This window comes from Anas acuta, chromosome 3 (genome assembly GCF_963932015.1).
Source record: "Anas acuta chromosome 3, bAnaAcu1.1, whole genome shotgun sequence".
NCBI classification, from domain to species: domain Eukaryota; kingdom Metazoa; phylum Chordata; class Aves; order Anseriformes; family Anatidae; genus Anas; species Anas acuta.
The window spans coordinates 61,550,931-61,572,942 of NC_088981.1; the positions used below are offsets into that span (position 1 = coordinate 61,550,931).

General features: G+C 40.3%; 1 protein-coding gene across 5 annotated transcripts in view; it reads left to right on the forward strand.

Annotated features, from left to right (window-relative positions):
• Positions 1 to 22,012, forward strand: part of ARHGAP18 (Rho GTPase activating protein 18) — a 91,286-nt gene that overhangs the window by 32,325 nt on the left and 36,949 nt on the right. The window contains exon 1 of one of the 5 annotated variants that reach the window (XM_068677463.1): positions 10,911 to 10,939. The exons of 2 other annotated variants lie outside the window; for them this stretch is intronic. In XM_068677463.1, coding sequence (XP_068533564.1) covers positions 10,926 to 10,939 — 14 coding nt within the window. In that variant the 5' untranslated portion in view covers positions 10,911 to 10,925. Of the gene's footprint in view, positions 1 to 10,910; positions 10,940 to 20,333; positions 20,876 to 22,012 lie in introns of those variants that run through there. 2 more of the 5 variants (XM_068677466.1, XM_068677464.1) reach the window with 2 other exon arrangements.

Consider the following 22,012-nt stretch of genomic DNA (forward strand, 5'->3'; position numbering starts at 1 on the left):
TTCATAGCTGTCACCAGTTTAGAGCTGAAAGAGGTAAGGTTTTAAAAGGCTGTTCATACGTGCTTCAGAGACATCTGCAAGTACCCAGCTCTATAGTTACGCTTTTTTACTAGACTTACTGTGTGTGTGCCTTCATTTTTTTTCCTCTGTGAATCAGAATGCTACAGCTGAACTGAAGCCGTAATTACAGTAAGTGATACAGAGAAGTTACCGCTGTGAGTGGCATTGCAGATTCCTGTTATGTATGGGTCACTGACTGTCACTCCAAATTCAGTAAATTAACTTGGCCAGGGGAAGAAAAATTCCATACTAGTAAGTTTTGAGCATTTCCAGCGTGATTTCAGTGAATCTCTCTCTGCCTTGGAATCCTGATCTCAAAATAATTGTGTGCAGGCAGGGAATTTAAATATTTCTAGCCAAACAAGTAAGAAAAATGTAGGGTTTTTGTTTTTAAAGCGTTTGTATGTGTAAAAAAAAATAATTTATTTTATGAAGTACAATTTTAGCCACTGTCTTCTGGGATATATTTTTGGTGACAACCCAACCAGTGTAATGGGTTGAGCACAGGAGCACGTTACCCTTCTGCCTTCCTGAGAGAGCTGAAGCTATGCACTTGCTCTTTGGTTATTGTTTTGTGCCAACCGTCTTGTATTTCAACAGAGTATAAGTAAGCACAGCAAGGTCTAGATACCTACTGATACTGTCCCGTGAAGATCACCTCTTCCTTATTCACCCTTGTTCTGTGAGTCTGTTCCCTGCTCCTCCTGCTACAACATCCCAGTCCCGTTAGCCTCGAAATGCTTTCAGGAGAGTTTCAGAGACTTTACCCGTGTTCTTCCTACAACACAATTTCTTCCTAAGGAGGCTTCTTAGACCAAAAGGCAACAAATACATAAAAATGTATTGGAATATTTACTTTGTGTTGCCTGTGTTATTGCTGTAAGAGTAAAGCAGTTTGGGGTGAAGTATTAGAGGAAGAGCAAAAGTGGATGCTTTTAGCATACTTAGAAATATGATTGAAGGTATCTCACACATGAGAAAGCAACAAGGTAAGAATAATGCTGTCTTCAGCACATAAATAAATGTCTCATCATGCATACTCAGTGCCAAACTGCAGCAGAACAGTTGGTGTGTTTTGCTTGACTTAGCATCAGTACAAATCCTCAATTTGCCACTCCTCAGACTACCTCTTCTTCCTGTCCACCAGTCCCTAAATCACCCGGACAGCTTTCACTCGGACTTAGGGAAGTTAGATGTTTTAACTTTACTTCCTGTTTGAAAACCAGGAGAATACTTAAGAGGATGTGTAAGAATTGTTTTGTCAACATCTAGTGATATGGCACTTAGTAAAATGTTTATTTTTTTATTATTTTTAATCAGTTGATTATTTTTAGCTGATTGCTGTGTAATCATCAGAACAATAGTTGGCTGGACTTGAGGCTACTGTTGAAATGTTCCCTCCATGAGAAATTCTTTGCTTTTAGTAAAATACAACATTGAGGTCCAGGAGTATACTATATCAAGAGATAACAGAGATTTGTGACTAGTTTGAGAGAGTGCAAAGCTAGATTGTAACTGGACAAAAAAAAAAATGGGAAGTTCTTGTGTGTTTGTATCACCCAAGGGGTGATATAGCAACTGTGGTTACAGCCATGGTCATGAGCCTGTGATCCCAGATACAAAGGAAGGAACTTGGTGCAGTAAGCGAAAGCCTCAGCTGCTCAACAGCAAGGAAGTACTGGTGAATACTCATCTACAAAGCCAGTACTCATTTAGCAGTCACAGTGGGAGACCAGAGCTATGGTTACCATGGGCCAGTGGAAAATGCTTTCTCTCTTGGCAGTTGCTAAGAGGATTATAGGTCTAATGACATTCTTAGTGCAGCTTCTGGAGCCTCACCTTGTGATTTCCTTTGCCATAGCCAGGTAAGGGAACACTAGTAACAGCATTGCTTTTGTGGGAAAAATCATTCCCATCATTCCTGTTCGCAGAGGGTGGCTGTGTTCTGCTAAGCTGCATCATCTTCTGAGGAGCCTGTATGCCAGTAGTCTTGAGGAACATCTTCTTGTTCTGTTCAAACTGTTATCTCAGGAGAGAGATCCTATGCTATTTACTGAAACTTTTTATTTTCATCTCAGAAGCCTCAGAGAGTTCAGATCAGCAGAAGTTTTGATGTGCAGTGACAGTGGTGCAGGTTGCGGCCAATTAGGCTGGGATGAACTGAAAAGAGTGGGGACATCACTGAAAATGGAGTTTCCTTCCACCTTTCACCTATATGTTTTTTTTTTCTTTGCCCCGGCATTGACATTTCTGGTCTGATCGAACGAGGCTGAGCTGGATCAAGAAAAAAAAATCCATCTGAAATCAGTATTTTTCACAAGAGTTGTTTTCAGACAGATTGGTTTCTTAACCTGACTCAGCAAGTGACTGCATCAGTGACAGTGCTGACACAAGGGAAGTTATAGAAACCCACAGAAAAGGAAGGATTTGACAGAACCCTCTGGCAGCAGCCTACATCTGTGTCAGCTTAATGTGTTCATTATGGGGCTGTGATTTGAGTAGAGAACTCATTTTTATGAGTCCTGGTACTGGCTATGGCCGTATCTTGTAAGACGTTGATGGGATATAATTTAATTCTATCAGTTCAGATTTGTTAAAAAGATGATTTGGTGGCTTAGCTTTGTACTGGCAGGTTTTTAGTCAGTTCAGGTACATTTTGTCCTTTAGCAGCCACTCTAAAGCTGGTGTAAACTTAACCTCTGGCTAATTTTGCCCTGACTCATGCCATTCGGTGATTCAGTAGTGTGCATGTCCTCTGCCTGCAAAAGGCACGTTGCAGCACGAGGAGAGATCCTTGGGATCCAGTGGCATTCCCTGGTGGGGAATACTGTGGAGCACCCACGCCCTTACTACGGAGCTGCAGAGAGCTTGCCTTCCCCTCATCATGTGCTAATTGCACAGTGCAGCATGCTTCTCAAAAAAGAAACAAAACCCCAGCTTTGATTCCCACATGCTGTAATGAGGTAAATTAAATCGCAACTTCTAAATTGTAGTTGGTTATTAGTTGATAAGCTTGTGAAAGTTTGCTGATTGATGCCTTGTTTAAACACACCTTTCTTTGCTCTGAACTTTGCACTAGTAAGGTCGCTTTAGTTTCATAGTGCACGCAGTAAGTACATTGAAGCAGTATCATAAATAAGAAGAGTCAGAATTACTCATAGGATTTCCTATAAGAAACACAACCAACTTTTCATCACAGTAATATTTTCTAATATAAGGGTAAAAGAGAGTAGGGCATTAAATAATAAGACATTATTACAAATATCAGTAAAAATATTATGCACTAATTAAAATGTTCAAGCATCTGTCCAGTGACCCAAATTCTTCCTGCCTTCGTTTTTCAGAGAAGGATATTTGCACTGTGGTACTTGTTCTTTGAGGTTAAAGCTTAGAAAAATACATATTTGTGTAAATTTCTTACGTGCATACAAGCACAAACTGAAATATGATCTTTTTTCTCTGTGTAAGTAGAAGATGCTCATGAACGTTTATGGGAAACTTTATGGGCTTCATGCTGTGAAATGTGGTATTTGGCACTTTGTACTTCAGATCAGAAAACAGCTTATGAAGACATATGGTAGTAAAATGTGTGCAATGCTGTCAGTCTTCTGGTTTTGGGGCCTTTCTTGGACTTCTGAAGTGACTGTTAAAGTTTAGTCATCTTCTCTTAGAAAGTGTGGGGGACACATTCTCTTAGACAATTTCACTCGCTGTTTGTTTGCAGAATTATTTGACGCCAATTTCACTAAACACAGACCTCGATATAGGCTGTTACGATTTCTGTTAAGTTTCAATTTAAGTATATGTATATATTTGATCTCTGAAAGGCACAACTTCAGTTTCTGTTGTATACTTTCGAAGAAGCTGCTAAGATACGCTGTTAATTAGTAGGTAACAGTTAGCAGCTAGCAGATGGTCTGAAAAATGCAGCTGGAGCCAGACAGTGGGTCAGCACATCTGCACAGGACCATGCCAGTGAGCAAAAGGGCAGGGAACAGTGTGGAATGGAACAACAAAGACTAATTCAGCATAAGCAACTTTACATGACAGTCTTTTCAAACCTTTCAAATGGTGTATTATAATCTAATCCTGTACCTAGACTTTCACAGGAGCCTGGAGCCCAGTTCTTGGCTGCTTTTCAGCACTGAGGTGTTCCCTGTCCCATGAATGCCAGGCCCTCTGCAGTGGGCAGATCATCAGGATGTGCTGGGGGCACGTGGCCATTGCAGTGTGCCCAGACCTTAGCTGAGCACCAGCGTGAGCCTGCTCAGTTGATAGGTATGTTGCTTCCATCCCCAAAGACACACGGTTGTCTGTATTCATGTGGTTTGAGCCTAAACTGGGAAACCTTTCCTTCAGCCTGGGTTGGCCTTTTGTTTTTCCATTTCTTTTTTTTCCCCTGTGTGTGGTGTGGTGTTGACACAGGTGCACAGCCTCTGATTCTGGACAAGACTGGTGCCTTTTGTATCATGCTCTCTAATGTTACTCTCTTGGAGCTTTTTGAACCCTCTTTCTTTCTCACCCTCTGAGTATTCTCACATAGATATTTTCCAATAAACTTGTAATTCAACTTTGATCCAATAAAGCTTCAACTGCTTAGAGGTTATTTCTCCAAGTAGCTAATCTTGCACAAATCACTAGTAGGAGTTAACAGAAAAACCAAGGTTCCATCTGAATATGCTAATATATTTTGTTCAAAAAAGTGGACAGCTGCCTAAAAGCTATTAAAACTGAAAAAGTTTTCTGGTGTCCACCAGATACTCCATAATATTGTCAGATCTTTGGGGAAAAAAAGGCAAGAAAAATAAAAGCCACAAACCAAACCTGTTCATAAGAATATTTGGGAAGCTGGAAGTCTAAAAATGAGAGGTAACTGGGCAATTTTACATTTTACATACCATTGTTCCAGTTATAAAGGCTATTCAACTATCGCTTTCATCCAAAGCTTCCTAGGTGAATTATTTAAGTAAGTTATTCCATTATGCCACCACACTGTGGGCATGAGAAACTGAACATGTTACAGAAAGCTGAACATACTTCTTATCCTTCATTTTATTTCTTAGACGCATTCCCCATTTTTGAATTCAAAGAAACATTTATGCCAATATGTTCTTTATAATTGAATTATTTTCCATTTGTTTTTAAGAATTTGTACTCACCAGTAGTTTACATTATAATAAGATTCTTCTGAACACTGATGAAATTTATCAGTCAAAATATTAGTATGAAGTAAGATTTTTTGACATAAGGTAGAAAAACAAAACTGTTCAGTGAAGCATACTCTGAAAGCTTCAGATGCTTTTCAAAGTAGGAGCAACATTTCTGCAGCTTACAGTAATCAATGAGGAAATTGTAATCCTTTAAAGTTTCTATTTTTATCTTCAACTATCATGTTTTGATTCTGTGGCTTGTTCTGAGCCAGCTGGAGACAGTCCTTTGTCCCATTTCAAGCTGCTGCTGTCTCCAGAAGCCATTGGTAGTACTTTAAACAAGGAAATAACTTGCAATAATGCATGTAATGTGTAAAGTATTTTTACCGTACACAACAAGAAGTTTATGGAATTGCTGGAGCACATCTTCTGCATCTGTGTACAATCACAGGTGGTAGTAGTTGAGAGTACATAACATTGCTCTTGTGCTTCTGTACACACTGTATGTACATATGGCAAAACAAAACAGGAGTTTATAGCAGCATGGGCGAATGGATTGTGCCTTATTTGAGGTGCTTTATGTGAAGCACTGTATTTCTGTTAGCAACAGGGGTCTTCTCCAAGCTTTCCATTCTGTAGCAAGCTGAACCATCTTCCTGCTGCAGGCATTGCCTTGGAAATACCTGACTGTTACTTGGATGCAAAGTGATCATTTTGTTTTCCTCCCTGTATCGATGGTGGCTTTTCATATCCTCCCTGTATCTATGGTGGCTTCTCAGAGTGTGTGTATATGGGACTTTCATGAGAGATAATGAACAGCGTAAGGGGTGGGCTGCAGCAGCATGGATAAAAGGGGAGAAAACCACCAGTGAATCAAAAGATCTTTTCAGTGAAGGGACAGCAGAGCTCTAAAGGAGATGTAAAAAGCTCTGCAGTCAGAATTCGGTCAATAGCATTTTTAAAATTAAGTCACTTTTTAATGAAGTTCCATATCATTTAGGATGATATGGAATCCATCTGGCCCTTGTATAGCCTTTTCAGCACGAGAAAAGGATCCCCACAGCTTCTACATTTCGTGGTGGGACCCCTGAGCTTCTAGGCTACAATGGGCTATTCTTCTGTGACTGTGAAAGCATAAAGCAGGGATTCTTCAGCTGGTATTTAGAATTCAATATGAAGATACCATTACACCAGAGGCATGCTATTGAGTGTGGTCTTTGGCCCCACTGAACCCCCAACGGCCATGCAAGTGGTGAAAATGCTTTGTCTGCATCTGCACAGCAGGTCCCCAAGTGCCTCTAGCAAGGACCTTTCAATCTTTACTGCGTATGGAGTGAGGTGCTGTAAGGCCTTGCTTGCTGCTGTCCTTCAACAGCTGCGTTGTGGATTTTACCTACCAGCATGTGGCTGCCAGCTGCAGCTTGTGTGGGAGAAGGGGCTGGTGCCTCCTCTGAAGGAGGGGGCAGGCAGAAACATATGTGCACTGGTGTGGCCAGTGTCTGTCCCAGAAGTTAGGTTACATTGCTTGGTGCTGAACAAGTCCAGCAGAGTTTCTCTCAGGCGTGTTCAGGACACGGCTGAATTGCTGGAGGCAGGAATTGGCACTGCCTCTGCCAAATGTGGCGATGTAGGCCCATTGCTAGCAACTCCCAGAGAGCTTTTTCGTCTTCTGGATCAGGAGCAAGACATTCATGTATTGGCCTCATTAGCTCTGGGAGGTACAGAACACATGTCTCAGGCTTTCCTCCCAAAGTTTATTGTATCCCTCATCAATAGCTGTCCACCAGGGTGGTCTGTCAGTCAATAGCTTGGCAACTTTACCTCATGAAGTCCACCATCTTACTGCTGCTGTCTGTGCTGCCCAGCCTGCTTCCAGCTGGTTGCCATCTGAGAAGGGTGGGAGAGTACTGCTGCACTGAGGGGCCATGGGACAACCAGTTGTCCCAAGCTACTGAAAGGGCATCTACATCCATCTAGTGTCCTAAGGAGGAGGCCTGTGACCCTGACAACAGAAGAGGGTGTTACTTTGTCTTCTTTCCTTTACCAAGGATCCCTCATGCCCCATGTTTTCCTTTCTCAGAAGCTCCTGCTTTGCATGGTTGTCACCAAGTTGGTGGGACTCTGCCTGGTCATCATCTGTCTGAGTGGGCTCTCCGTAATACTGAGGAAATTATTAAAGTTAAAGAGATACGACCAAAATGTCTTGCATGTTCCTTCTGCAGGATATACCAAGGTCTTCCTGCCCAAGTTTCTCTGGCTTCATAGCTTGGAAGAAAGCCAAGGTGGCTGGTGTACACAGCTGTGGCAGACTCACGTGGGTAACTGCTAGACAGATGTGACTGTCCTGAAAAACTAATGACAAGGGCCAGACTAAGTCCTTTGCACAGCTGGGGAATCCAAGTCTTCTGCTGTGTCAATGTGAATGAGTAATACAAAGGAAAAAACAGTGGCAGTGGATTTTTTGTGAGAGGTGGCTTAGCTGCTCAAAGGATCACAACATTGCCTTGGATGTCTGATGGCAAAATCCAGCAGAAGAAAGCCTAGCTGTTGGTGGAGGTACTGTGCTGAGGTCATGCTGATGCTCTTTCTGTGGATGTTGACCTGTCACTGTTTCTGAATAAAGAAATGCTGTCTGCTGTGGCTGGGGAGGGTGGTGACTTGCACAGAGCAGGTGGTGTGCTTGAGTTTTGCATCTAGTTGACTCTGCTAAATATTGTCATACAGTCCTCTGACAGACCTGGTGGCTGGACCTCTCCCATGTTGTCTCTCCTAGTAAACAATGATACCCTTCTATCTCCCCTGAATAACCCTGGGTGTGTGACAGGCTGGCTGCCTTCCTGTTGTGCTGTCTTTGAAGAGCCCTGCCTGTGAGTATGGAGGGATCTGGCACATCGCAGGGTCTGGCACATGATTTTTCAGGCTGTGGATTTGTGGCACTTCAAGAAGGGTGCTCAGAAGGTGGTGTTGGAGCCTTGCAAGTTACTGTAAAGGGCAGAATGGCCTGGAGGTGTTGCCCTTGGGCATATCTGCCCTGGGACACTCCAAGGTTGCTCTGGTGTGAAGACAGTGTGAACAGAGAAGGAATTTCAGCTGAAGAGCATTACTCGGGGCACTCTGTGGAAGAGACAACTTCAGTGTATTACCTCATTTGAGACAATATTGTATATACTTGTTAAAAAAAAAAAAAAGTCATTTATTTTTAGAGGGCATTAGAAATCATTCTAATTGGTTAACTTCTGAATGAGATTTATAGTTCCCTTGCCATTGTTCTGTTAACTTACGCTGTAGGTTTTAAACCCCTTTGTTGCTAACAAGTGTATGCTTCCATTTCTGTGTTAACCACTTGGCACTTGTACAGTCTTCATAAGTATGTAAGACTTTGCCTTATTTGCTGAGGGAATTGTTCGTTATCTTTTGAGACACAATTGGCTACTTAGTTGGCTACTTGGCTACTTCTTATATCCAAAAAATTTCTTGTATCCAAATATTTCCTGTATCCAAAAAAAACAAGATTGCAAGAATGAATTTTCCATTGAAAAACAAACAAACAAAAAACCAAGCAACAACAACCAAACAACAACAAGAAAACATTAAGGATGTTTTTAATTTAGTATGCCTGGTAGGAAGGTGCTGAGCTGTGTCACCTTGTCTGAACTCGAAGGATGTACTTGTCGCTCAGATCAGGCTCTGAGATGTTTGCTTCCTTTACTGCCTCCCCAGCCCTGTTGGTATGTGCTGGTTCTGCTGTGACGCAGGGTGCACCCCGAGTGCTTAGGGAACCTCAGGGAGCACTTCACAGCTGGAATGCCACTGCCCAACATGGCAAGGTGGTGTGAGGGATGGGGACAGGACAGAGCTGTCGGGCAGTGCAGGTTTGGAGCCAGGATCGGACTTGCAGGGTGCCCTGCAGCTTCTGCTCAGTGTTGCCTCAGATCTTCCCTTCCCTGTCTAGAAATGTCACTGCTCTGTGCACCCAGATCAAGTCCACTCAGGCTGGCTGTTTCCTCCTTTTACTTTCCTCTGAATTGCAAGCTTGGGCCACTGTCATAATATGATGCTTTCAAATTAATTAGAATGGAATTTTTGCATGTGACTTAATATTGTACACAGCATTTTTTTTTTCTATGCACATATGATTTGGTATAAAAACATCTGGTATTTATTTGTAGATGTGTCTGGTAATGTGAAGCACAGATGTCTAGCATTGGGAGCTTGGTCTTGTAATGAAAAATTATGGAATGTAATACTTGAGTACATCACATTTTCTTGTTCTTTTGTACACACTGTATGTACATACAGCAAAAGAAAATAGGAGTTTATAGAAACACTGGCATATAGATTGCATCTAATTTGAGTTCTAGGGTGTTTTATATGAAGCATTGTATTTCATTTTCCCTGATTATTACTGGGGTTGATAATCATAGCTTCCTAGTGTTACAAATAAGTGTTATTTTTACTGTGTTTACACAAAGGAATATGTCTAAAGTTGAAGTCAGGGATTTAACCTCTAGCTACATCGGGACAGTTAAAAGAGTACAACATAATTTTTCACTTGCATTTTTTGCTGGCAGTTGTCCCTGCACTCAAGTGTTTTGTTTGGGCATCTAGGGTAAGAGTTGCGGCTAATATTAGTGATGCAATCATTTTGAAAGGAGTGATTGATACTTTGTTACAGCATTGCTTTATATAACTAATTGCCATCTTCCAAAATAGAATGGTAATCATGGAGAATGTTATCAGCTGAAAAACCACATGTATATAGCACATACATGTACATGGTGATTTAGAAAGTGTTATCTTTCGTGTTTGTCAGATGCTGGTAAAGAAAGGAGTGTTGGTTAGGAAAGATAACAAACAATTTTCCTAAATAACTTCTGTTAAGAATTAACTTTTATTTATAAAGCGTTTTTTTTTTTTTTTTAATTTAATAGCAGCAGTTAATACTTAAATCCCAGAATTCTTGCAGTCCTTGGCTGCATCCTTGTTTTGATAAACATAGCTTAAACGAAAGTTGATAAGAACTCTTTTCTTTAGTCTCTATAATTCTTTTGTTCTTTAGTCTCTATAATTCTTAAAACATATAATTCCTTATTTTACAAAGCAGCACATTTTTTTCAGCTGCAGAGCCAACAGCCTTTGCAGGCTGTGACTATAAGCCTTCCCCTTCTGAACAGTTTTGAACATTCCCTCTTGCCTTCTGACATCGTCTTCCACAAGTGTGTTAAGTTCTGATGAACGTGCTGCCCATATGCCCACATGGAAGAGCCTGTTTGTTCCAAAAAAAAAAATCAGAATGTAATGCTTTTAGAGGAAACAGGAAAAACAAGGGTTATTTGAGTAAAATTCTAGACCAACTAATAACAAAATACATACAGGATTGTTTTGTAAGGTTTGTTTTTAATTTTGAATAGTTGGTCCTAGTAAATAATTGGTTATTTACTCTGCATGTTTTCTGTTTAATTTTTCTTTATTTCCAGCATTTGTTTCTTCTCTGTTTTTACCCCTATCGTTTATTTTCTATTGTGTTCTCTTTGCTTGTCCCCTCTCATGGAACAAAACAAAGCCTCTTTTCAGACCTTGCAGTTGGAAGTTCTGTCATTGTATTCCAGTGCTGATGCCCAGACCTCGTTACCAGAAAGTGCAGTTGTGAAGGCTGTGGCAGTCATTAAGTGGCTGGTGATGTCCTAACAAGGGAGACCCAAACTATGAGAAGAGATGAATTACTTTTGGTAATTACTGCCCATTGCTTCTTGCAAACTCGACATCAGAAAACCCATTGCGCCTTCTTCGGTGTCACCTCCATTCTGGATAAGAGGACATTTCCACTGAACATGGAAAGTTTTTTCAAAGCTGTGGGAGTGAAACAACTGAGCAGCCGGAGCTCTTAAATTACAGACCAGGCTTTCATGACATGGTTCCTGCTAGTTTCCAAACCTGCACATGAAAGCATTTGCATATTCAAATTGGTAGCTGTACATCTGGATACTTAATTTGTAAGTGAAGGGATGGATTTTTTTTTTTTCATACTTTCTATTAAAGCCATTAAAGCTTTGCAGAGAGCTTGGTTGGAAAAAATTTGCATTTTTATGCTTTTTCTGCCAATATTTGGAAAACAGAGATGGTAGCAGAGGGGGGAGAAAAGGACAGAATCTGTGCTTCTGAGAAGCTTTCTGCTTCCCTGTTTGTCTGCTGACATGTAGAGGCTATCAGCGATATGAGGTGGGGGGGAATATATTAATGTATTTTTTTTTCTTTAGTGGGGTTCCTGCTGGGTCATAGGACACCAAGCCTTTGTAAGTGCTCATTAGTGCATGTGACAGAGAGGGCTGCCCGCAATTTAGCTGCTACATCCCTGCAGCAGGTATTCCCTGGGAATCTGCTTAGAAAAAGGGATGGGATAGGAAAGGAGAAGTTGCAAAGGTTCTGGAGAGTCCTGGCTTTTTAACAGTTACCCTCAAACACAAAATGTGAGAATTGTGCATGGGAGCCTTTCTCAATCTCTTTTCTTCTGCTGAGGTGACAGTGGCTGTTTGGGAAGGGGCCATGTGAAGGACACATCTGGATCAGGGTAATTTGCGTTGCCCTCTGCCTTTGCTGTGGCACTTTCTGTGTGGCACCTAGTAGAGATGTTCCACCAAGCACGTTTGTCTCATGTGCAGCAACGTATGTACACAGCTTTTTTTTGTGTGTGTTCGCTCCTCCAGGAGCAGGTGAAACCACAGTGACCACTTCTGAAGCTGATGTCCTTTGCCCGAGGAGGCTGGGTTGCAAACTCCTTCTTCCTGATCCTTGAACCTGACCTAGCCCACACTGCGTGTCCCTGACAGTGCCCTTGAGGCCTCTCTCCCCCCTGTCCTCTTGCCTTTACGGGTATTTATTGACATTGCTGGCACTTGGCTTGTTTCTGGACAGGCCCGTATCCCACCTTGTCAGTGGTTATTTCTGCAGGCAGTCTCTTCCAGCTTTTGTACACTTACCCACTTAGTCTCGCTGGTGGCTTACTTGGTTAATGAGAACAGTTTCCTTACGAAATGTCTTGAGACTCTTGCATGGCTTTTCTTGCCTGCTGTTTGGGGACGCTCATGCAAATTCATTTACAGTTTATACTGAATGTAAGGATTATGTTGTAATAAAGTGACTGGGAATGTGTGCCAACTTCCTTCAAGCATAAACAAAATGACTGAATTGTGCTGCAGGCTTTATATTAGTAACTAACAGGGTTATAGGTCTAATTAATAGGTCTTTTAACATGGTAAGAGCTAATGCTTTTAAAGAGCTAATTGCTTTTAAAGGCACAAAAGTGCCTCTGATATCATTTCATGGCTGTAGCTGTTCTTTAGTAGATGGCCCTGGTATTTGCCAGTATAGCTTAAATCAGGCTTTGTTGACATGCTTATTTTTTTTTCCACTGTGAAAAGAAAAATAAATTATTTAAATCTTCCCCCTCTGTGCCTCTCAATAATGGAATTACAAATACTGTATCTATTTCACTTCTTATTTTATGCTCTTTGATATTTGTAGAGCCTGAAGTAATCTCACACAGGTTTTATTCTCTTCGTTGGGAGATTAGTTCCAGTGGTTCTCTTAGAAGATTACACAAAAAATGTACTTTAAAAATGTATATGATGTATTTGAATATTTTTTCCAATAAGCAGCATGAGAGTTGTAGAGAACATATTTTGATGTATTTTCATGATTGATATTAATTGTAGAGAATAAAAGAACTAAAACTGCAGAGGAAAACAAAAGTGCCTGTATGGAGACAGGTGATGTGGAAGTCATTTAAAAGGAATGAGAAAGGTAGATAACTCAGCAAGGGACAGCCAAAAATATGAGAGGAGATTCAAGTGGGACCGTTCATTCCCTTGTTTTCCCAGCTGTGTGCAGTGTGTTTTGTGTGCACCTAGAGTTTTAAACAGAGTTGAATGGAATGGAAATATACTGAGTGAAAGATACAGAGTCAGTTTGGAAACCGACTTCTCTTTTCGTTCAGTGATGTAATGCTTCCAGCCCCTCTGAAAGTGTGCATGAGCTGCTGAGGTGCTTCCGAAGCGGTGCAGTGATGTGACTGTACTTACACAGGCCACCTAGCTACCCTCATCCCCTTGTTTTCCCCGCTGGCGGATTTGACACTTCCAGGAACTGACTGCTATTTTCCTTTCTAAAACATACGCTTTTGAACTAGAAATTTATGTATATGGGAAAAAAATACATTTTCAAAACCTTTGGGAGTTCTCATTTAAGTAGAATGAATTAAAAGGGGTAGGGTGACAGAACCTGAGACAACACAGGCTATCTCATTTTGTCAAAGCAGAACTAAAACCAAAAACTTCTTCTGATATTACTTCCTTAGTTTAGCTAATAGTGATAATAAATGATCTATATGAAGCTTTAAAACTGAATGCCATGAGACTTACCTTTCAGTAAAAGCAATAAGCAGGTGTCTGTACTTTATGGTCGCGGAATAAAAGCTAAAAGCCTGCATTGAGACTGTTGAACAGTACAGACACTGGAATACAACAGTCACCAAAAAACAGGGAAATGCAACTAGTTTTGTCATTTTGTGGGGGATTGGCTTCATGGCTGCAGTTTTCAATCCAGAATTGTAATTCTCCTTTTTTGGGGAGTGGAACAAGATCACATTTATCACTAAAGAATCTGGAATGGCAAATCAAATAACTTTTTTTTTTTTTTTTTTGCAAATGTTCTAAAAGCGTATCTGTTACAGTTGTAACACCTGTTTTGATAATAAATTATTTCACGTATACATGCACAGAGGCCAGTGATCTATACACCATTTTAGATAGTGTGTGTATGTATATCAGTTTAACATAATTATAATTTACCTAATCAGAAGTAGAATATAGATGGAGTCTAACTGGCTCTGTAGGAACAAGATGTCCTATTAAAGGAAATGTCATGAAATATTTTAATCTTCTTAGCTAAGAAATGTTGCATATAGTTCGGGCAGATTAGTTTTTGGCATAGTATCTGCAATCTCCTATCTTTGGTGTAGTGGATTAGAATAGTAAGTGTAATATTCTAATAATTGCCACAATAATAAGTGCAGTATTCTGATTATTGCTACAGTTTCCTTCCTGTTTTCTGCAGTGACAGGTTGGGGTTGTGAAAGGAGAGGGAAAGGACATGCTCAATGAGGTAAAATCTTACTTAAATATAATGAGGATGTATCTGGAAGCAGTATAGGATAAATAGTACAGTAATGAGGATATGTCAAGAAACAGTATAGTGTATGTGTGTGTATATATATACGTTTTAGGCCTGTAGTGTGGCAGTCCTAAGTTTGGCATTTATTATTCATGGAGGTGTTTAAAATGACAGCTCTTTTTTTTTTTTTTTCCCTAATCTCTACAGTTTTGAGCAGGTAGTAGCAGCAGCTGAAGGTATTAGAAGAAATCCTAAGAGACCCAATTCTCCTTGCTCAGCCCTTTTTGTGCTCACTTAGAAAGTTAGCTCTGTTTTACATCCTCTTTGAAATCACTTTGTACTCTCTGGAAGGGGAACAGAACTTTGCCTCACTTCCTACTTCTCTAGCTTTTCTTTGGAGCATAAGGGGGATTTGTGCAAATTCAGTAACAATTGACATTCAGAATTTCCCATAAGGTCATCAAGTAGCTATAAGAAAAGTCTTAAGTTGTGGGAAAAGGAGTGCTGAGTGTCAGTTCACTGAAAATACTGGATGTTGGTTTGTTACTGTTATCTTTGTCCTTTATGACTTTTTGAAAATACCAAGTTGCAGGAGAGTGTCATAGAAAGAACAAGAATTAGAAGAGGTGGAAAGAAAAGGATGCAGTTGTTGCAACAAATGGCAAGATCTAAGTTAAAATAAAAAGCAGAAGTTCAAGCTCAGGCTGAAGTTTCTGTAATGCCTTCTAAAAGTTAGGAAGCACTTTAAATGGGGTGAGAAATATCTTTGGATTGGATATCACCGTCCAGACTTGGGTCTCATTAGGTATTGCTGAGGGGTTGCTTTAAATTTCTTAAAGATCAGGTAGAAACCAATTAGAATAAGTGATTTAGTAATAAATATTATTGATTTAACATATTCTTGGAATCAAGGTCTTTATTTTCGTAGCTGATCATTTGGGTTGTTTGTCTAGCTTTGTCTAGAAACTGTGAAAAATGAGAATGCCTCTGCTAGGTGCCGTGGCTGTGGGAAGGTCTGTAGGTCACTTCCGAGGCAGGCATCTCAGAGAATGGGATGCTCCAGCCAGGCAACTGCTGCAACCACTAGATTAGGGTGTTCCTAGTTAATTCAGATGGGAAGTCTGTGCTCGCTGTGGTGCTGCTTGGCTTCTTGAAAGGAGGAAAGGGATGGGGGAGCTTTTCTTAGTCCCTTGCTTCTGTAGTGCAGCTCTTGGGATGAAAAGTTGGACTGGAGACCACGTTGTTTCCCTCTCCTTATCTTTTTCATTGTTCATTAAGTTTGCAAAGGACTTGGGAAGTCCTGTATTTATATTTAAGAGCTCAGCATCCCATGCATGTGATTTGCTCAGTAATTAGTTACCAAAATGGGTCATAGTACCCAAAGGTTGCTTTTTAAAAAAAAAATTATTTTCATTGGTTGTTTAAATCTACTTAGCCTTTGTACAAACTAAAAATTACTTATGAGAATCACTCTTAACTTTGTAACTCCTATATCAACAAGATAAGTCTGTTTTAAGAGAGCTGCTCTATTTATAGACGTGGTGCTGGAGTTTATCACAAACACACAGCAAAAGTGCTTCCTTTTATCTGCCTTGCAGCTCACTGTGGGTCAGATCTCAATCTTTAAAGCTCACTGGTCCATGGGGAAAGACTCCAGAGATCCGAGTATTATTCTTGTTTGTGTCACTGATTTGCACCATGAATTTGAATAGCATTGCTTCAGCTCTTCAGGCCAAGTACCCACCCCTCTTTTCCTTTCTCACAGCCTTTGTGTACCTTGTTTATCAGGTTGTTAACTCTAACCGTGGGTTTGTATGATACTCAGCACCAGTGACCCCCAGTATCCTCTGAAGTATGGTGTACTGGGTCTACAATGCTGCTATTAATAGCTTTTATGGAAATGGCCAAATGGACACTGGCTTTGGAAGTGATGACTCTGTTTGCTTGGGCGTTTCAGAAGTTGCTGCTGACTTATAACTGTAGTCAGCAAAGTGCTGTTTTATGGGGGTGACACAGTATGTTTAAAGTGGCTGCGGTGCTCAACATGGTGCGTGTACCAGAACCCCAATAGCAATGGTTTATGGCCAGGCTTACTTAAAGAAGCTTTTAAGGTCAAGAATGTGAAGATTGTATTTTCAGCGTACAGTTTTAGTAGATGTAATAATCCAGTCTGACAAGTAATTATATTGCTTGCTAGTGCAATGCTTTTTTTTTTCTTTTTTCTTCATTGTTCTCAGTGACAAAAGTTAACTAATAGAGCCTGTTTGAAGACAATATTAAGATTCCCATAGGCTTTGTTAGGCAGCTGTGTAAAAGGACCATATTAGTTTAACCCCCAAAAGCCAAATCCTAACTAATCCTAATCAAAACTCAGTAGTTAATCAGGTGGTCTCTTCCCCTGTTTCAGCTGTGATACTTCTATAGTTGTGAGAGTTTTTATTTGGGAATGAATGAGGCCTGAATTTTTGATTCAAAAATTTGTGAAAAACAGGTGGAAAAAAAGATCGCTATAGAAATTCACGATTTAAGTTTAGAAAAAAGTGTTTCCCACTCCTCCGTTTCACTTGCATTTCATCCATTCTTGCATTTTATTTTATTTTTTTTTCAGGAAGAAAATGACAGATTATTGGGACTGGAATTTTTCTGTTCTATGTTCACACAGCCTGTAGAAGCTGGATTTTGTCCTTTACTGTAGTCAGTGAGCTTTCCTGTAGTAATACTGTCAGAGGAACTCCACTTCTCTTTCAAAACTGTTGAGCTATTCTGTTTGGTTCACCAGTGTATCCCCTAGTTTTTCTGACTATGAACATTCTTGCATTTAGCATTTCTACCTTTTAGTATATTACACATCTAATTTACCCATATATTGTATATTTATTAGTATATTTACACATCGACCACCTTTTCGTATATTTACACATCTGTATATGCATATACATCCATATATATAGTATATAGGGATACCATACAATTATTATACTTGCATAGTGATGAAGAAAGAAAGATCATACTCAGTTCCAGAATTAGTGGCTAGTACTGCAGGAATGACAAAGCTATCTTTTCCTCATCACTCACTGTTTTAAAATACAACATAATCCATATTCCTTAAGGGAGAAGAATGGAAGTAAAGGTGAAATTAGCTTTCCTTGAACCAAATTTATGAGTAATACCAGTGAAAGTGCACCTTAACAGCTGGAGATTAATCAATTAGTGTGGTTTACCTGTGATAGGTATCAGCTATGAACTGCTAAATGTGCGATGAAACAGATGGGAGGTTAAGATTTCATAGGAAAGATTTTTGTGGGGAAGAAATACAATTACAGTATAAAGTGGCTATTGATGCATTAAAACTCAGACTGACAGAACCTGAAGAAGATTTTTTTTAACTGTGTAAAACAGTGATTAAACGTGACAGGGTCACGTTTTCTTGCATGCTGAGAAAGGAAGCAGTTGGTCACCAAAGGAAGGCCTAAGAAAATATTTACATACAATTCTTCTCCGTTAAGTACTTGCCACAACATGAGGCTTCTCAGTGCTTAGTGAAATAATCCAAATCTGGTTTATTTCCATATAAATTGTGTCCTCATAATTCTACGAAATGTATAACGAGTGGTGTTCATTACAAGAATTGTTTTTAATGGCTCCCCTCTGGAAGAGCTGGAGTGCCTCGTCTCACATCCTTGATGTTCCTAATAAATAAATGCATCTCCGGTGGGTGGGATAAGAAGATATCTCTGGTAAGAGACTGCAATAAAGGAATGTTTAATTATATTGAAGAGTGGGTTTTCTACTGGGAGGCTCAGTTTTGTACTGAGATAAGTAGGCAAAAATCTTTATCGACTGTGAAGGGCAAGTGTCTGAGTTTCAGAGGTCAGAGTTGACTGTATAGTTTGGAAATGAGAGTATTACACTATGCCCTGTAAAGCTATCTGGAGGGTGAACTATTTACTAGTAATTAGAAATAGATGTTAATAAGATTTTAATGGAGTTTGAGTGTGTTTTTAGCTAAGACCTTAATGGAAACAAGTGTTTTCTGGGGAAAACCTGTTGGAGAGTGAGTTTACCACTTAGTAATCTGGAATGCTAAATAAGTTTGAAAATTAGTTTAAGTGACTGTGTTTATTAGCAGATGTTTACATTTTCTGGGGGGAAGAAAATAGATTTCCTTGAAAGTACATGTGGACAGCAGCAGTTCTTCAAATTTTAAACAGAAAAGCTGAACAACTGAAAACCTCAGAACATGCTGGAGAAGTGACATATTTCCATATTTCCTGCAGCCAGAGTAATAGTTGTACTTTTTTTTTTTTAATGGAATGTGTTTATTTCCTACTGATAATTTTTCAAGCTTGATATTTTATGAATCTCGCTGTCAATGTGAGATGAAATATTTTTTTAAATGTGTCTTTCTTCTAGGTTGTTTAGAATCTTCTTACTAAGATGATTTTAAGATTGCTTTTCCCCTTCTCTCTTATTTTCTTGATTGTAACTTGTTCCCACCTATGTGTTTTTATTTTTTGATACACAACTAGTGCTTGCTAAGTGTATTTTTGAAAAAGGATTGAATTTGTCAGAAAGTCTCATTGGAAGTCCCGTGTTTTGGTCTTGTCGATAGGTAGGTAAAAATGAAAATCTTAATTGACAACCTTTATTGTGCTTTTTTTTTTTTTTTTTTTGTCTTTTTCCTCTACGCCAACCACATGGTATCACGGTGTGCTCATTATTGTCAGTGGCTCTTCCTCTTGGTTGTGCCTTATTTTGCCCAGAGGTTATAGGACAGGCAGAGATGAGGATGCCTGGCACCATTGCCGTGCAGATTACACACCAAATACTGCTTCACTGGCATCCTTCTCTTGTAGGACATGCAAAAAAAAATGGAACCAAGCAAAGTGCATGAAGATCTGACCTACTTTATCAGCTGAATTTTAAGGAATTTTCTTTTGCAACGTGAGCCTATTTATGTCCTGGCCCATAGAAATGTTAATTGTGGGTGTGGAGACGTTCAGAACAAGATGGCTTTGAAAGGATTCGCCACCTAAACAGAAATTGGAGCTAGCAGATTGATAGCGTCAGACCAGGCAATAAAAAGGAGGAGTGAGGAGGGTGTGAGCAGCGTGATGATCTGCGGCCTCAGCTCCTGAACAGCCCGAGTGCTGCCACCTCTGGCCCAATAGCTTTAGCAGGCCTGAAGGCTAAATGGAAGGTGGAAGAGAGATTGGTAGCAGAGCAGTGACGTTTCCATGCAAGCATTTCTCAGGAGTCTTTCCTGGTTGCTCACGTGCTTCTCAGTGATGGCTTTCATAGTGCCGGGCGGCGTTATGGCCTGGGCAAAGCTGGGAGGTGCTGTGCTGATTCATCAACGGGAGATGGAGAGGTTGGGCTGTGGAGAGCCTTAGAAGAAAAGGAGCTTACGTTTGTTCGTCTAGAGCAAACCTGAGAGCTGTCATTGAAGGGTGCAGTCTCTGAGAATTAAGGGAGTGTTTTTGATATGCAGTAAATGCTCACGGGACCCTGAAGATGGCCTTGAGTCTTTGTGCCAGATGCCAGCTGTGCATTTCAGGGCACAGTCTTCTTTTCTCTGAGGTGTGATTTAATCTGGGGAAGCTAAGGAGCTTTCTTTTCTGGAAGGACAGGATGAGCATTTCCTTGGATGTGTGGCCTGCTGCAGATGATCACACCTCAAATTGGCAGAGTGCCCCCAAAGTGCATGCTTTTACTCTATCCTGTCTGTTGGCTTTCCCTTTTGCATGGTGCATGGCGGTGGTTAAATTTCAGCAGAGGTGGGTCAGCCAGAGCAGGTTGTTCCAAAGGTGAAAGGCCACCAAAAACCTGCCAAGCAGCTTTGAATGGTTGACCGGAGAGAGAGATGATAAGCTGCAATCTGACCTCCCTTTCTCGGCAGTTCAAGTGTACAGAGTCTGCTCCTGGGAAGGATCCAGCATGTTTGGCTGTCTGAGGCAGGAAGGCTGAGCCATGCCTGAAAGCCCAGCCAGCTTTCCGAGTGGCTGCACTGCCCCTGCTCCAGCTTCTGAGGATGCTTCTGACCTACCTCCATGCCCATCATTTTACATAATTGCTGTTGGATTCACAAGCAGCCCAGATCAGGAACAGGACACGTCTGTAAGGAAAGGGTTAAGGACCAAGTCAGATGCATGGAGAAATTGTACTTTCTGGTCAGCACTCACTGCAAGGTGTTGTTATTGCCATTGGGGCACAAGCCTAATTCTCCTTTATGTATTTTTTCTTGGGCATTCATATAGGGACAGGATCCCGAATGGTGTTGGGGTGCATATTATCTTCGTAATTCATCGTCATTTATTAACTTGTATCTGGAGCAGAGAGGCAGGGCGAGTGGAAACTGATAGTGGTTCCATAAGGCTCTTTACCTTTAAAGGCAAAGTCCATATAGTTAGTATTTCTTATCAGAGAATCAAGCACGTATGGTGTGAAAGGATCTGTGAGCTGGACACACAAGGGGCTTATCTTCGAGAGAAAGGTATGTTTTTTTTACTTAGGGGTAACTAAAAAGGGTCAGCTGTCCCAAGATAAAACATAGGGACTAGGTGCTTTTGTTTTAATTTTAGATAAACTTGCAAAGTCACCCAAATGGGAAGGTAGGACTGACTTACTTTACTGGGTTTACATTGCAATAAATGTACAAAGTTTGATCTTTGCTGTGTTTTTCTCTTGGGATAACTGATATTTATTACTTAACCCCAAACATAACCCTGCTTTTTTTAAATATGGAGAGAAATTCAGGCATGAAATACATTTGAAGCTGTTCCTGAAGTGTTAAGAACTTAGTATTTTTTAATACAAGGAAGAATTTGGATATACTGGCGTAGTAGTGGAGTACCTTGGTTTAGAAAGGACTGCTAGAGGTCATCTGGTCCAGTCTGCCTCCATGCAGAGTAGGACCGATTTTGAAGTTAGATGAGGTTGCTAATCCTGTAATCCACATGTTCTTTATGATACTATAAATCAGTTTGTGGCTTCTATTTTGGTATATTTGATTCTAGGGATGACCTGCAGTTTCAGTTACGTCATAACAACCTTTGCACTTTTTAAGATGAGTTCTTTGCTGGACCACTGGTAATTTTTGCCCGTGGCTTAACGGGGTCAAGATTAGACCTAGAGGTTTTGGCTTGTTGGTTTCGTTTTTCTAATGGCAGCTATAATTAAGATGAAAGATTGCTTTCTGAAGATACATTTTGCAGGGTGTACTGGAAACTGGTAACATCAAACTATAAAAATGGTAGGCTTTCAGTCAAAGAGGAAGCAAGATAGAAAGAAACAAAGAGTGACCTTGATCAGACATTTAGACTCACCAGTTCACAAACCATAACTTCAAAGTAGAAGTACTGTCCTTTCACACTTATAATTAACGTCATAGGTAGCAGGCTAAACATGAGAAAAAAAAAAAAAAGAGAAATAGAAAAGCAAAGCAAAACCTAGGGGTACTGTCAAGCTATAAGACCTTACTCATGAAGAAAAGTGCTTTTCAAACATTCTTCATGAACAGTTGTGCTGGGAAGATACATACCATGAAGTTAGTAGAACTGACTGTTGCGAGTTGAATTAGAGATTTGATATAACTACGATTACCAGAACTTGGAATTGTTATTTCTTCTTGAAAC